Below are 14,816 nucleotides of genomic sequence, written 5' to 3' on the forward strand. Positions count from 1 at the left end.
AAAAAGAACACAATGATGAGAACTTCTACTCTAGACTTAATACTGATAAGCTGTGAATAACTGGTTGATGATGAAGTGACAAGAACTTAAGGAGAAGACACCATCATCTTATCACCATGTAGTTTGTTAAAATAAGAAAAAGTGTAAAAGAGCAAAGGTTTTTTGTTTTTTTTTTTAATTAATTAATTAATTTATTTATTTTTGGCTGTGTTGGGTCTTCATTTCTATGCGAGGGCTTTCTCTAGTTGTGGCAAGTGGGGGCCACTCTTCATCGCGGTGCGCAGGCCTCTCACTATCGCGGCCTCTCTTGTTGCGGAGCACAGGCTGCAGACGCGCAGGCTCAGTAGTTGTGGCTCACGGGCCCAGCTGCTCCGCGGCATGTGGGATCTTCCCAGACCAGGGCTCGAACCCGTGTCCCCTGCATTAGCAGGCAGACTCTCAACCACTGCGCCACCAGGGAAGCCCCGAGAGCAAAGGTTTTAATAAAGCAGATTTTTAAACATTCACAGAAAGCATGGATAAAATCTCCTATTCAGGGACTTCAAATACATAAAAGTTGAGTGAAGTTGAGTGACCATGTCTCCAAAATGTCATCTAATATGAAGTTGGACAAAGTGACCTCTGAAGTCTCTTAAGACAAAGAATGTGAAAGGCTCACTCAGTTTGACAGGTACGAGTAAGCTACTGTTGAAAGCGAAACATTAAAAAATTGGGGGAGTCACGTATATGGTCAAAACGGTTTTATTATGGACAAATAAAATACGTTTGTATTTCATACATTTAGGAAAAATTAGCCAAGCTATACTCAAAAGATAACCAGGTCCTTATACTCAATCACCACAGAATTAGTAGAGATGGTTCCTCAAAGATACTGGCCCAATATGCTCTCGCAACCAAAATGCCCAAAGATCACTGGTTATTATCATGAATCATTAGAGATTCAAACAGGAAAAAAAAAGTTACTTCTTTACCCTTATTCATGACTAAGAAGTACCCAAATCTGAATTACTCTGTATAACTAGATCAGCAAGATCAAACAGAACTAGAGAAATTCAAAGAAGGGTAAGTAACATGTACTAGGAATATTGGTAATATTCAGCACGACAAAAGCAAAAAGCAGCAATTAACCACTCCTTTCCTGGAAACACTTTTCCCTTGGCTTCTAGGTATCATGCTCTCAGGTTTTCCACTTTTCTTACCACTCTTCAGTCTTTGCACCCCCTCCTCCACTTACAACTTAAACATTGGCATTTAGCAACATTTTCACAACTGGGCCCTCCTTCATGAACTTCACATAACATGTCCAAAACCGAACTTATGATTTCTCCTCAAAATTTGTATCTGTTCCAGTATTCCCTATCTCAGTAAATGGCCCCAGTAGTCACTCAATTGCTCAAACTAGAAAAGTCATCCCTGACTCCTTCTCTTTGTAGCTCACTATATATCAACTAAGCCCAACAAATTCTACCTTCAAAATATCTCTCACATCTATTCACGCTCCTTCATCATCTCTAGTACCATCTTAATCCAGGCCACCGCTTCCCACAAGGACTAGTCTCAATGCATTTAACCTTACTCGCTTCTAAACTACTCTTCATTTGCAGACAGACTGGACTTTTTAAACCTCATAAAGTTATTTACTATTAAAAATCTTCCATGGCTGGGACTTCCCTGGTGGTCCAGTGGCTAAGATCTCCACACTCCCAATGCAGGGGACCCAGGTTCAATCCCTGGTCAGGGAACTAGATCCCACATGCCGCAACTAAGAGTTCACATGCCACAACTAAAAAGAAGATCCCACAGGCCACAACTAAAGATCCCATGTGCCACAACTAAGACCTGACGCAGCCAAATAAATAAATAAATAAATAAAATCTTCCATGGCTAAGTAAAAAACTATCACCATGACTTACATAAACTCTCAAAGATCTGGCTCCTGCTTATGTCGGACTAATTCGAAACCATTCTCCCTCACATCTTAAGCACCAGCCATACTGAAATTCCTTCAATTCCATGAACATGCTACTTCTCCTCTCAGTATCTCTGCACATCCTGTTTCCTCTGTCTAGAATACATTTCCTCCCCTTCTTGCCTAACCATCTCCTTCTTGAGTCATCCTTCCAGGATCCGTTTAAACGCCATTTTCTAAGAGTGGCTTTCCCTGACCTCCAGACAAGATAGCATCCCCAATGCTCCCAGAGCAATCTTTTAAACATTCCTTTCTTAACAATTATCACAGCAGTCATTGCTAATATAATACCTCTATTTCTCATGGATCCATAAACTCCACAACAGTAAGAACTTCTCTTGTTCAGCCTCTCTATTCCTAGTGGCTACTAAAGGTACCTGAAAATACATTGGATGCTTTATATAAAAAAAACAATGAAAGGGTTAAAATAAAATATGCAAGTGGACTTAGTAAATTATGGCATATTAAAACTAGAGAAACATCTCTTGTAGCTCAAATAAACATAATAAAAGGAAATGCACAATACATTTGTTCATTCAATTCCATTTAACGGAATTTGTGATTTAAGGTTTCTTTAAAAAAAAAAAAAGAGGTTTCCGGTCGGTGGGTACCGCCGCGCACGGACGCTGACTCTCCGCGTGGGCGGGAGGGAGTCCCGCGTCTGGCGAGGGGCGCAGCGCACACACTCCTTCAAGTTAGATGTTGACGGTGCTTTAAGGAAACAAACTGAAACGCAGAGTTCATAAATCTTATGAGGATTGGAACTGAGATCAGCCTCAAATATTTTGGCATGACAGTCTGTGCTCATCACCTCTTTTATTGATCATTAAACTCACTTCGGATGCTGAGATTCTATGTGATTGTCGTGATGGTCCTAATTTGTGCCCAAACTGTGCTCCTTATTGAGAACCAAATGTGTCTGAGCTGAGTTTTGGGGACAAGGAGCTCTTACGCATCTCCTTCTGCAATTGATTTGAAGCAGCTGGAGTCCTGATGGAAGGAGATGGAGAGGACAGCTTGAAATGTGTTTCCTTAGCCTGGATCCATTGGCTGACACCTCCACCCCTGACCGGGAAAGAGACTGAGGGCAGAAGTTAAGTAACTGACTTTACAAGAGGGGCTTTCAAACAGGAGGGCAGTGTTCCTCGGCTCTGTTCTTTGTTTCTAGTCCTGCCTGTTTTCAAAAGTGCAATGCAAATAACCACCTCCCAGGAAGCCGCTCCTGACCACCTGTCACCCCCCCACCCCTGCCACCAGTTAGAAACAAGCTTCTACTTCAATGGCTTCTCTCGTACTCTTCATCTTTACGGCACTTATGAGAACTGTTTTGTATCATAGATAATTTGTGCATCTTCCTGTTTCATCCATTCACTTTATACTTTTAAAATTTATTGCATGCTTATTTATTTTTATGGGCAACCCATTTTTGACCAACACAGAAATAATAGACTAATAAACTGTAAGTAAATTAAAAACAAAGACCATGCTCTAATGTTCACCTCCACTTTACCTCCTTTTGTTATAATTCCTAGAAAAATTTCTCGTAAGTGGTAAGCACACATTCAATAGCTATTGGTTAGCTAGCTCTACTGAGGCCAGATTGTGCAATAAATACGTGTAGAAGTTCAGCAACCATGAAGAAGAAATAGGATGCTTCATGGTGCATGGAGAACTCCATGAGGAAAGGCTTCATAACAGAAAGAATGAAGGATAGTTGAGGAGGGAATGGACATAAAAGTTTATTAGGGATGAAGTCTTGGCTGTATTGAGCAAAGAGAACCTATTTCAAAGGACTCAAGGACTTAAAAGCAAACTAATCAAGATGTTAGTGTTTTAAATGATATAATTTTCCATCAGTGTGTAAGAGCCAGAAAGAAAGTCCCAGATAATCCAAGGTTAGGAGGTTTGCAGCAACTAGTGAGACATGAAAAAACAGACTATTAAGGACTTGTTATCATAAGTTTAGTTTCACTAAGACTATAAAGGCTATATTTCTCTAAATTAACAAGAGTGTTTGGGGTTTGCCTCTGACATTTTCTCTCATTTTAAAGCAATCACTTTGTCATACATTGCAGCTAGGTCAAAGTTTACAGAAGGAGGAAAGAGATCTAAATGTAAAGAGAAGTCTGAACCTCTTCGTAGAGCTTTTAGGGAAATTAACTAGATACTCTTCCGGTTGGAGATGGTCTGGATCAGTGTGGTCCCATTGATTTGTGTCTAAGCTTAGGAAAAGGTTTCCTGTAACTGGTTTGTTCTGGGACCTTTTTAGGACATAGGGCTGAGTCATGTACTTTTCTAAAGCTGAGCTTTCTTCTCAAAAGACAGATCCTGAACAGACTGCCATCCATACATCTCTAAGGATTTCCCTCTTACCTGAGAAAATTTGAGCAAGAAGAATGATGGCAGCAAACATTAAGAAACAGATTTTCTTCTTATCAAAGAGTTTACATGCAACTTACTTTTATAAGACTCACTCAGCCATTATTGATTGGCACCTGGTATATTTGTTTTTTAAAAAAATTATACTCTCTGAAAAAATTTTATCTCCCCATATATATTGTAAACTCCGTAAAGGAAAATAACTATCTTCTCATCTCTTTCTTTCCATTCATTCCTTACAACAGTGCTTTGTAACAGTCGGAGCTCAAAATATATGTATTTGACTTATTAATTGATAGCTGTCCAGTTAGAGGAATCCATGAAGCAATTAATATGAGAATTGTTACTGAATGTTCAAAGTTTTTGTGTATGTATGGTATTATTAAGGATAATAATATTATTATGTATGCCCATATTTTATATTTTATGGGGATAGTATTCATTCAACAAATATGTGTTGGGCAATAAATACAATGTGTATTTATATGTTAAAAAAAAAAAAAAAAAAAAAAAAAAAAAAGACAATGGCTACTGCTGCTGCATAACACAACAATTTGTCATATCAAAGATTCTTTTTTTTTTTTTTTTTTTTATTTATTTATTTATGGCTGTGTTGGGTCTTCGTTTCTGTGCGAGGGCTTTCTCTAGTTGTGGCAAGCAGGGGCCACTCTTCATCGCAGTGCGCAGGCCTCTCACTGCTGCGGCCTCTCTGTTGCGGAGCACAGGCTCCAGACGCGCAGGCTCAGTAACTGTGGCTCATGGGCCCAGCTGCTCCGCGGCATGTGGGATCTTCCCAGACCAGGGCTTGAACCCGTGTCCCCTTCATTGGCAGGCAGATTCTCAACCACTGCGCCACCAGGGAAGCCCCAAAGATTCTTGATATGCTAGACTCGTGTTTATATTTGATTTGTGGGTTCTGCATTATTCTCCCAGTACAGACTATTTTGGAACCTAACTAGTACAAAGTGATTAGAATTTAAGACTTCAGAGATGCACACAAATTAACAACTCAATTTTATCCCTATGTACAAGTATCAAAAATATATCTCAATCCAAAGAAGTAGAGAAAAGCTTTAAGAAGTTAAAGAGGGCTTCCCTGGTGGCGCAGTGGTTGAGAATCTGCCTGCTAATGCAGGGGACACGGGTTCGAGCCCTGGTCTGGGAAGATCCCACATGCCGCGGAGCGACTGGGCCCATGAGCCACAACTACTGAGCCTGCATGTCTGGAGCCTGTGCTCCGCAACAAGAGAGGCCGCGATACTGAGAGGCCCGCGTACCGCGATGAAGAGTGGCCCCCGCTTGCCGCAACTAGAGAAAGCCCTAGCACAGAAACGAAGACCCAACATAGCAATCAATCAATCAATAAATAAAATAAATAAATCTTTAAAAAAAAAAACAAAAAAAACAACCTCCCTGAAACCCATCGGGGAGTTCAGGATTTAAAAAAGAAAAAAAAAAAAGAAGAAGTTAAAGAGGTTATGATACAACCAAGTGAGGAATCTCGGTATCCAGAAGGTATTTCAAATAGGAAGTGTGTATGTGATTACCAAAGATTTTTTTAAACCTATTTATCAGTTTTAAAATATTACGTTTCTTACTATACAAGATTTCACTGATGCTTAATAAAACAATCCAAACAAGCATAATATTATAAAACCAATAAACTAAACATATCCATTCAACACAGTTATATAAAGGATTTTCAGGTACAATGAAATAGGATAAACATTTAAATAACATTTAGTTACATAAAATCCTTGCTACACTTTTAAGAAATAACACAGCAACTTAGAGGGGGCTTAGTCACTTAAAGAACAGAAAAAAACAAGGTTGGCTATGAATCCCAATTCAATCTGAGTTGGGGTGCTTATTTCACAAAAGACCGAACTACAAATACAACATTTTAGTATGAAATATAACTTACAATTGAGGACTGTAATTGAGGAATGATGAATGGGCTTTCCTACCAGGCATATACCTAATTTCTGACATTTACTGTCTACGTCACCAACTCTAGAAACTCTGACATTCAACGTGCTATCAGATATAACCCAGTTTTAGACCAACTTTTAGAGGAAACGATGAATCCAAAGAATTAAAAATAGAAAAATACTTTTACACTCTTGGGCTTCCCTGGTGGCGTACTGGTTAAGAATCCGCCTGCCAAGTCAGTAGACACAGGTTCGAGCTCTGGTCCGGGAAGATCCCACTTGCCACGGAGCAACAAAGCCCATGCGCCACAACTACTGAGCCTGCGCTCTAAAGCCGCGAGCCACAACTACTGAAGCCCGTGCGCCTAGAGCCCATGCTCCACAACAAGAGAAGCCACTGCAATGAAAAGCCCGCGCACCACAACAAAGAGTAGCCCCCGCTCGCCGCAACTAGAGAAAGCCCACGTGCAGCGACGAAGACCCAAGGCAGCCAAAAATAAATAAATTAAATTAATTAAATTAAAAAACAAAAGAAAAATACTTCTACACTCTTATTTCCATTCCTTTTTCAAAACAGGAGGAAGCTCAGTTTTTTAAAACTCATTCCCTCTTCTACATAAACCCTAGTTAGTGCTTAAAAACATGAAAAATAAAAATGATATTTCATGTTAAAATCTTATCCAAGCTAAGCTCAGAGCCATCATCAGCTCTCAATTTAACTTCTTCAACACAGAATTAACATGAACACACTCAGTTGCTACTTCTTATTTCAGTAAGTCATTCAAATAGCCAGTGTAACTTCAGATTTTTAAAAACCTATTTGTTAGGCTTTTAATTTCTGTGTAACGAGGAATCAGGCAATCAGGCAATAATTAAGAATTGCATATCCTAGAAAATCCACTGCTGAGACAGAGTGGTGTGAAATATACTTCAACAAAAGTATACGCTAAAGGGCACTGTACCTGACATAAAATAGGTACAAATAAATACTATTTTCCCTTAGGAATTTTTGCTCAAACTTGCTCAAATCTTGTTGGAATAGATTTCAGTGCCAGGTCAGTATTTTTTTTAATTTTGTTTTTCCATATCCGTAACAATAGCATTTTTACACAATTCTAATTTATTCTGTTGCTCTTCTTTATGAGCTGGCATCTATCTGTGCTCCCTAGATTCTCACTTCTGCTTCTTAAAGTGTGCTGGTTTGTCTATGGAGTTAAAAGCATCCTGGGTTTCTGCTACGCTACTCATGATATGGCAAAGATAAAGTCCAAGACACTTGGTGACTAACCCAGCTCCAGTCAGGACCCAAAGAGAATACTTATGCCTTTTACAGGTTACCTGGGCCACATCCTTGATACCCTCACATTTCAGAGGCAGGGAGAACTTGAGTCTCAAACTGCAAAGAAAACTTCAAATCAAATTATCTGACCATTTATTTTGAACAGTTTGTAAATGTACAGTTAAGGCTATAGGAATAATTATCTTATCAAAATCCGAAAAAAGAAAACTCCAAAACATCGTACTGTACTTAGATAAAATTTTGGTCTCTTTTACACTATATACAAATCACACATTAGATGGAAACAATTTTTGATTTATTGATTATGTACCTAAACAATTAAACACAGAAGCATAAAAAATAGTTTATTACTCACTAGACAGTGTTTTGAGTTTTTTTTAATTTAGTCACTTGAGTGTTACTAATATATTTTGTAGAACTTTAAAGCAGGCAGAGGCCTTAAACATTATCTCATCCAAACTTCAAGGTTTTACTAATGAGGAAGCTAAGGCTCAAAAGAAATCTCTAGATAACGCATGTCAAGTCAGAAGGGAACACCATTCAGGCTCCAAATTACCACAGTACTCCTTTCTCTACCCAGTTTATGACTGTTTCAATACATATATTATACTTCCTATAAAAATCACAAGTTCTTTACTAAGTAGCTTCCTACTCAAATGCAAATCTATGAAAGGCTGTAAAGTTAGCAAAGTCATGAGAAGACCAGAAAATAAAGTTGACTGCCCAAAGTATATAATGGAAAACAAAACATGAAGGAAATGTTTAAAAATACATATACACACAAGAAAAGAAAATGTAACTTCATGACGTATATGAGTCAAATTATTATGCTATACATCTTAAATTTATACAGTGCTATATGTCAATTATCTCAATAAAACTGGAAGGGAAAAAAAGAGCAATGGTTTTCCATGGAATTCTCAAGAATGGACATTAGGCTTAAAGAATCTCGACATTCCTTCATTTAACACTGGTATTTGTAAACTTGGGATGTGATCCACCCTTTCTTATTTATGAAACTTGGAAGCCAGGTTGAAAGAATTGTGTTCATGTGCTTAGGCATAAAACAAACAAAACAAAGAATGATTTTAATACTGAAAGACACATACACACACACACACATACCCACATCCTACAGAGGCTGTGCTAGTACCCAAAACCAACATTTTGTATATGGTAGAGAAGGAGAAGAAACTTAGCAGGAAATCTATAATTATATTTATCAAGGTCATTTTTGTAGGCGTATTTCAAGGAAAGGGAGAAATAAAACTATCAGATCATCACATTTTTAACTACGGTATGTTAGAAGGTAGTTACAATAACCATGTTTTAGGGCACAAACTCTGAGACAGTGTGAATATACAAGTATAATAATTGAGACAACAAAATAAAATTCCTGAATTCAGATCTCTTCTAGAAAATGTAGTATATGTATATAGTTAATTAAACAGATTTCTGTTAAAAGTACCTAAGATAACCACTAATACATAGAATGAGATTTCCTGGGTCCAGGTCCTTTGCTGAGAGCCTCAGCCAGAAGTAAGTCCTCCTCCTTTTGAATATCTACAGCATTTTATCTGTAAAACACCATATCACATTTTCTTCTTATACAATGACTTACGCACATCTTGCAGCTCCTATCAGAATAACTAAATAACAGCGTGTACTTGTACACTCTCTCTCAGTTACTTTCACACATGTACCAAAAAAAACAAAAGGAGGTAGGGATTTGGTTTTGCCATATGTTCAATATGAATTATGTAATGGAGCTAATAAAAATCTAATGATGTAATAGAAATGTGGTATCCAAACCAAAGGCAGCTAGAATCTCAACTTTTCCTTTTGGCAGTCACACGATATTTGCAATATAGCATTAAATTTACTTTGAGATAGTTGCTAAAAACTTAGGAAGGCTTAATGATTGCTTATTATTTCATGGTACCAATAAAGAATGGGTAATTAAAATTTTTTCTGAGGTTAAGGGTCATAAAAATTTACGTGATTTGCCATCACTAAAATTTCTATCTAGAAGAACAGATTCTGAAATGAATTTTTTCTTCCTTCAAAACAAAGTAGATTTTATAACTTGAAAGTACTTTTTTCTATAATGATCATTGTTTTGTAATATGGAAATTAAGTTAAGTAATGCATTTATTTCCATGTGCAAAATACTTTGTTTCATAGCAGTTCTTATTATCTGATTTTTTTCATCCATTAAAATCTTCCTTGAGTATCTATAATATAAGGGCAAATAGTAGACACACTAAATAGTAGCATGTGTCTGCCTGTGAGGAAGAAAAAACACAGTTACAGAAAAATAAACAAGAAATACACACATGAAAAGGAAGAGATATTGAACCAATGCCAATGGTACAGGTAAGTAATTTAAAGGTTCAGAGGAAGGTGTAAATAAAGCTTCAAAGAAGTAGAACTTGAATTGTGTATTAAAAGATGATCAGAATTTAAGATAAATAACACAGGAAACAAACTGTACATGGTATATTCAGCAATGAGAAGCTCATTCTGAATGAAACAGACACAATATTGGGAAGTGGAACAAGGTAAGTTTAGAATAGACTTGAGTTAATTTACAAAGAATCTTGAAAGCCCAGTTAAGAAATCTGCCTAACAATCATTAATTGAAGACTTTAGAGCAATAAGCTGACGTGAAAAAGGAAGCATTTAAGGAAGAGTCATCTAGTAGCAGTACATAGGATCGCTTTAATAATAAATGGAATGGAAGCTGGGATACCTATTAGGAGGTGAATAATAAATCAGCGTTACAACTGTAGAAAAAGTACAAAAGGAATAGACATTCATTACAGCAGGCAAGGCAGAGAATCTGACAAAGAATACTTGAAGATTTTGTATCTGAGTACTCCTAACAGACAAAGAAAAAAATTATATGGGGTCTTGAATCAGCCAGGTCCGGGTAAAATCTGTGCTACATAACTTTAAAGAAGTTATTTAACTTCTCTGAGTCTTAGTTTCCTTGGATATAAAAGGATTTACCTTGTTTGGGTGTAGAGAGATTAAATAAGAAAATGCATATAAAGCATCTATGTACCTGGAACACAACAGGACTAAATAAATGTGATTTTTTTTTTACCTCTCTCCCTTGGCTCCCTGTTCTTTATTCCTTAACAATTCTGTCTGAGAATTAAGCAGTACAGTAGGTCATCTGTCTACAAGTTGTCATTTTAGAGCTGATAAAATTGAGTTAATGAGAAATTAAATGACTTACTCAATGGCCTACAACTAGCTATCTTCACTGCTGGCACCAGAGAACAGACACATAGGCCATAAAACACATAAAATTAGCTGAAAAACAAACATAGACTCTTCTTTAAAGACATATCCTCTAATAATACAACAGAGGATCTGATTCATAAACTTAAAAACATTTAAATGTGACTGTTTCCTTGACAACATAAAAAGGGCAATCCATTTCAAAAGAAAACATTTTTTAATGTATACACCAAATTTCAGTGTAGGCTAAATTTCCAAATGGGGATCTTTCCATTAGAGAAGGAAAATTAAGGGTATAAATTTCTTCTCTTAATATAGATTGAATACATGGGAACTTCAGACACAGTCAGCATAAATTTACTCACCTTCCATGAGCATGGAAATCTAGACGTAAAAACTGGTCCTCATGTGAAACTGCTCTTTTGGCACGCTGGTGTTTTTGGTGTAATGAATCCACATCATAAGATAATCCTTCATAATGTCTAATGTATTTATTTAAAGGATTTCCATACTGACCTATAAAAAATAAACAATTTGAATTAATGTCATCTTGTGGCCCATTCTAGTTCTAATATGATTCCATGATGATTCAAATATCTATAAATATGAAACTGTTTCACTAATCCTAGTACTTTATTTTCATATACATTTTTTTTTTTTTGGCTATGCCGTGCGACAATGCAGGATCTGAGTTCCCCGACCAGGGATCGAATCTGCACCCCCTGTAGTGGAAGCATGGAGTCGTAACCATTAGACTGCCAGGGAAGTCCCTAAAAGCTTATTATAATGGGAATTTTAACCACACACACAAGTTCTGATGTTAGCCATAGGTTTAGTCTAGGATGTCCTTTACCAGGTTGACAAAGTTATCTTCTATTAATACTTTGCTGATAAAAACTATCAGGAAGAGGTGTTGACTTTTGTCACCCACTCTTTCTGCATCTATTAAGATAATTGTAATAGATAACCAACAAGGACCTACCATATAGCACAGGGAGTTATACCTATAAGGAAAAAGAATCTGAAAAAATACATATATATAAAATATGTATAAATGAATCACTTTGCTTTACACCTGAAACTAACACAACATTGTAAATCAACTATACTGCAATAAAAATAAGTAAATAAATTTTTTAAAAAGATGGTTATATGGTTCTTTCTTTTTAGTTTATTAATATGGAAAATTAAATTGACTGATTTTCATGGGCAGAAGAACTAAATAGACATTTCTCCAAAGAAGACATACAGATGGCCAACAGACACATGAAAAGATGCTCAACATCATTAATTATTACAGAAGTGCAAATCAAAATGACAATGAGGGGGGCTTCCCTGGTGGCGCAGTGGTTGAGAATCTGCCTGCCAATGCAGGGGACATGGGTTCAAGCCCTGGTCTGGGAGGATCCCACATGCCGTGGAGCAACTAGGCCCGTGAGCCACAATTACTGAGCCTGCACGACTGGAGCCTGTGCTCCGCAACAAGAGAGGCTGCGATAATGAGAGGCCCGTGCACCGCGATGAAGAGTGGCCCCCACTTGCCGCAACTAGAGAGAAAGCCCTCGCACAGAAATGAAGACCCAACACAGCCATAAATAAATAAATAAATAAATAAAATTTTTTTAAAAAGAAACAGGTGAAATTAATTTAAAAAAAAAACAAACTACAATGAGGTACTACCTCACACTGGTCACAATGGCCATCATTAAAAAGTCTACAAATAATAAATGCTGGAGAGGGTGTGGAGAAAAAGGAACCCTCCTGCACTATTGGTAGGAATGTAAGTTGGTGCAGCCACCATGGAGAACAGTATGGAGGTTCCTCAAAAAACTAAAAATAGAGTTACCATATGATCCAGCAATCTTACTCCTGGGTATACATCTGTACAAAACTATATTTCAGAACGATACATGCAGGCTTCCCTGGTGGCACAGTGGTTAAGAATCCGCCTGCCAATGCAGGGGACACGGGTTCAAGCCCTGGTCCGGGAAGATCCCACATGCCACAGAGCAACTAAGCCCATGTTCCACAACTACTGAGCCTGCGCTCTAGAGCCCATGAGCCACAACTACCAAGCCCTCATGCCACAACTATTGAAGCCTGTGTGCCTAGAGCCCGTGCTCCGCAACAAGAGAAGCCACCACAATGAGAAGCCTATGCACTGCAACAAATAGTAGCCCCCGCTCGCCGCAACTAGAGAAAGCCCACATGCAGCAACGAACACCCAATGCAGCCAAAAATAAATAAAATAAATAAATATATAAAATTTTTTTAAAAAAGATACATGCACCCCCTATGTTCATAGCAGCACTATTCACAATAGCCAAGACATGGAAACAACCTAAATGTCCACCAACAGATGAATGGGTAAAGAAGATGTGGTACGTATATACAATGGAATACGACTCAGCCATAAAAAAAGAACAAAATAATGCCATTTGGAGCAACATGGATGGAACCAGAGAATATCATACTAAGTGAAGTAAGAGAGAAAGAGAAAGACAAATACCATATGGTATCACTTATATGTGGAACCTAAAATATGACACAAATGAACTTATCTACAAAACAGAAACAGACTCACAGACATAGAGAACAAACTTGTGGTTGCCAAGGGTGGGGATGGAGGAGGGGTGGAGTGGGAGTTTGGGGTTAGCAGATGCAAACTAATACACAGAGAACAGATAAACAACAAGGTCCTCCTGTATAGCACAGGGAACTATATTCAATATCCTGTGATAAACCATAATGGAAAAGAATTTAAAAAGAATGTATATATATGTATAACTGAATCACTCTGCTGTACAGCAGAAATTAACATAACATTGTAAATCAACTATACTTCAATTTTTAAAAAACTGTTCATTTTCTAATGTTAAACCAACCTTGCATTACTGATATAAATCCCACTTGAATGTAGTATATTATGCTTTATAATACTGTTGGATTCAATTTGTTATAATTTTGTTTAGAATTTTTGTTATCTATGTTCATGAGAGACACTGGTCTGTAGTTTTCTTGGACTGTCTTTGTCAAGTTTTGGTATCCATATAAAAAAAAGACCTTGAAAGTATTACCTCTTCTTCAATTTTCTAGACAAATGTATGTAGAATTGGTATTATTTCCTCCTTAAATGTTTGATAGAATTCAACACTGAAGCCATCTTGGCCTGGAATTTTCTTTGTGAAAGGTTATTAATGATGTCAATTTGATATATAAACAGCTATTCTGGTTATCTACTTCTTGAGTGACCTTTGGTAAGAATTTGTCCATTTTACCTAAGCTGTTGAAGTTATGGAGATAAAGCTGTTCATAATATTCCCTCATTATGTTTTTTATATCTTTTGAATCTATAGTGATGTTACCTCCCTCATGCCTGATATTGGTAATCTGTATCTTCACTCTTTGGTCCTGATCAGGATAGCTAGAGATTTACTGATTTTACTGATCTTCTCAAGAACCAATTTTTTTTTTTTATTAATTTATTTATTCTTGGCTGTGTTGGGTCTTCGTTTCTGTGCGAGGGCTTTCTCTAGTTGCGGAGAGTGGGGGCCACTCTTCATCGCGGTGCGCGGGCCTCTCACTATCGCGGCCTCTCATTGCGGAGCACAGGCTCCAGACGCGCAGGTTCAGTAGTTGTGGCACACGGGCTTAGTTGCTCCGCGGCATGTGGGATCTTCCCAGACCAGGGCTCGAACCCGTGTCTCCTGCATTAGCAGGCAGATTCTCAACCACTGCACCACCAGGGAAGCCCTCAAGAACCAATTTTTATTTCCTTTGATTTTCCTTATTTTCCTGCTTTCTATTTTTTTATTTTTCACTTTGATCTTTCTTTCTTTCCTTCTGCTTACTTTGAGTTTAATCGCTCTTCTTTTTTTAGTAAAGACCATTGATTTAAGACTTTTCTTTTCTAATCCAGGTATTTAGTACTATAAATGTTCCCTTAATACTGCTTTAGCAACATCCCACAGATTCTGTTATGCTGTGT

At 37.4% G+C, this 14,816-nt stretch overlaps 1 protein-coding gene and 1 long non-coding RNA gene across 5 annotated transcripts in view; one reads left to right on the plus strand and one right to left on the minus strand.

Moving 5' to 3' along the window:
- Window positions 1-14,816, plus strand: part of LOC309654354 — a 498,770-nt gene that overhangs the window by 476,071 nt on the left and 7,883 nt on the right. The gene's annotated exons all lie outside the window — the stretch shown is intronic.
- The window catches only part of ADAM10 (ADAM metallopeptidase domain 10), a 110,705-nt gene that overhangs the window by 78,832 nt on the left and 17,057 nt on the right, over window positions 1-14,816 (minus strand). For all 4 annotated transcript variants that reach the window (XM_082446278.1, XM_082446281.1, XM_082446280.1 and 1 more), the window contains exon 2: window positions 11,194-11,344. In XM_082446278.1, coding sequence (XP_082302404.1) covers window positions 11,194-11,344 — 151 coding nt within the window. The remainder of the gene's footprint in view (window positions 1-11,193; window positions 11,345-14,816) is intronic.

Source organism: Balaenoptera physalus (assembly GCF_965194825.1).
Source record: "Balaenoptera physalus genome assembly, chromosome: 2".
NCBI classification, from domain to species: Eukaryota; Metazoa; Chordata; class Mammalia; order Artiodactyla; family Balaenopteridae; genus Balaenoptera; species Balaenoptera physalus.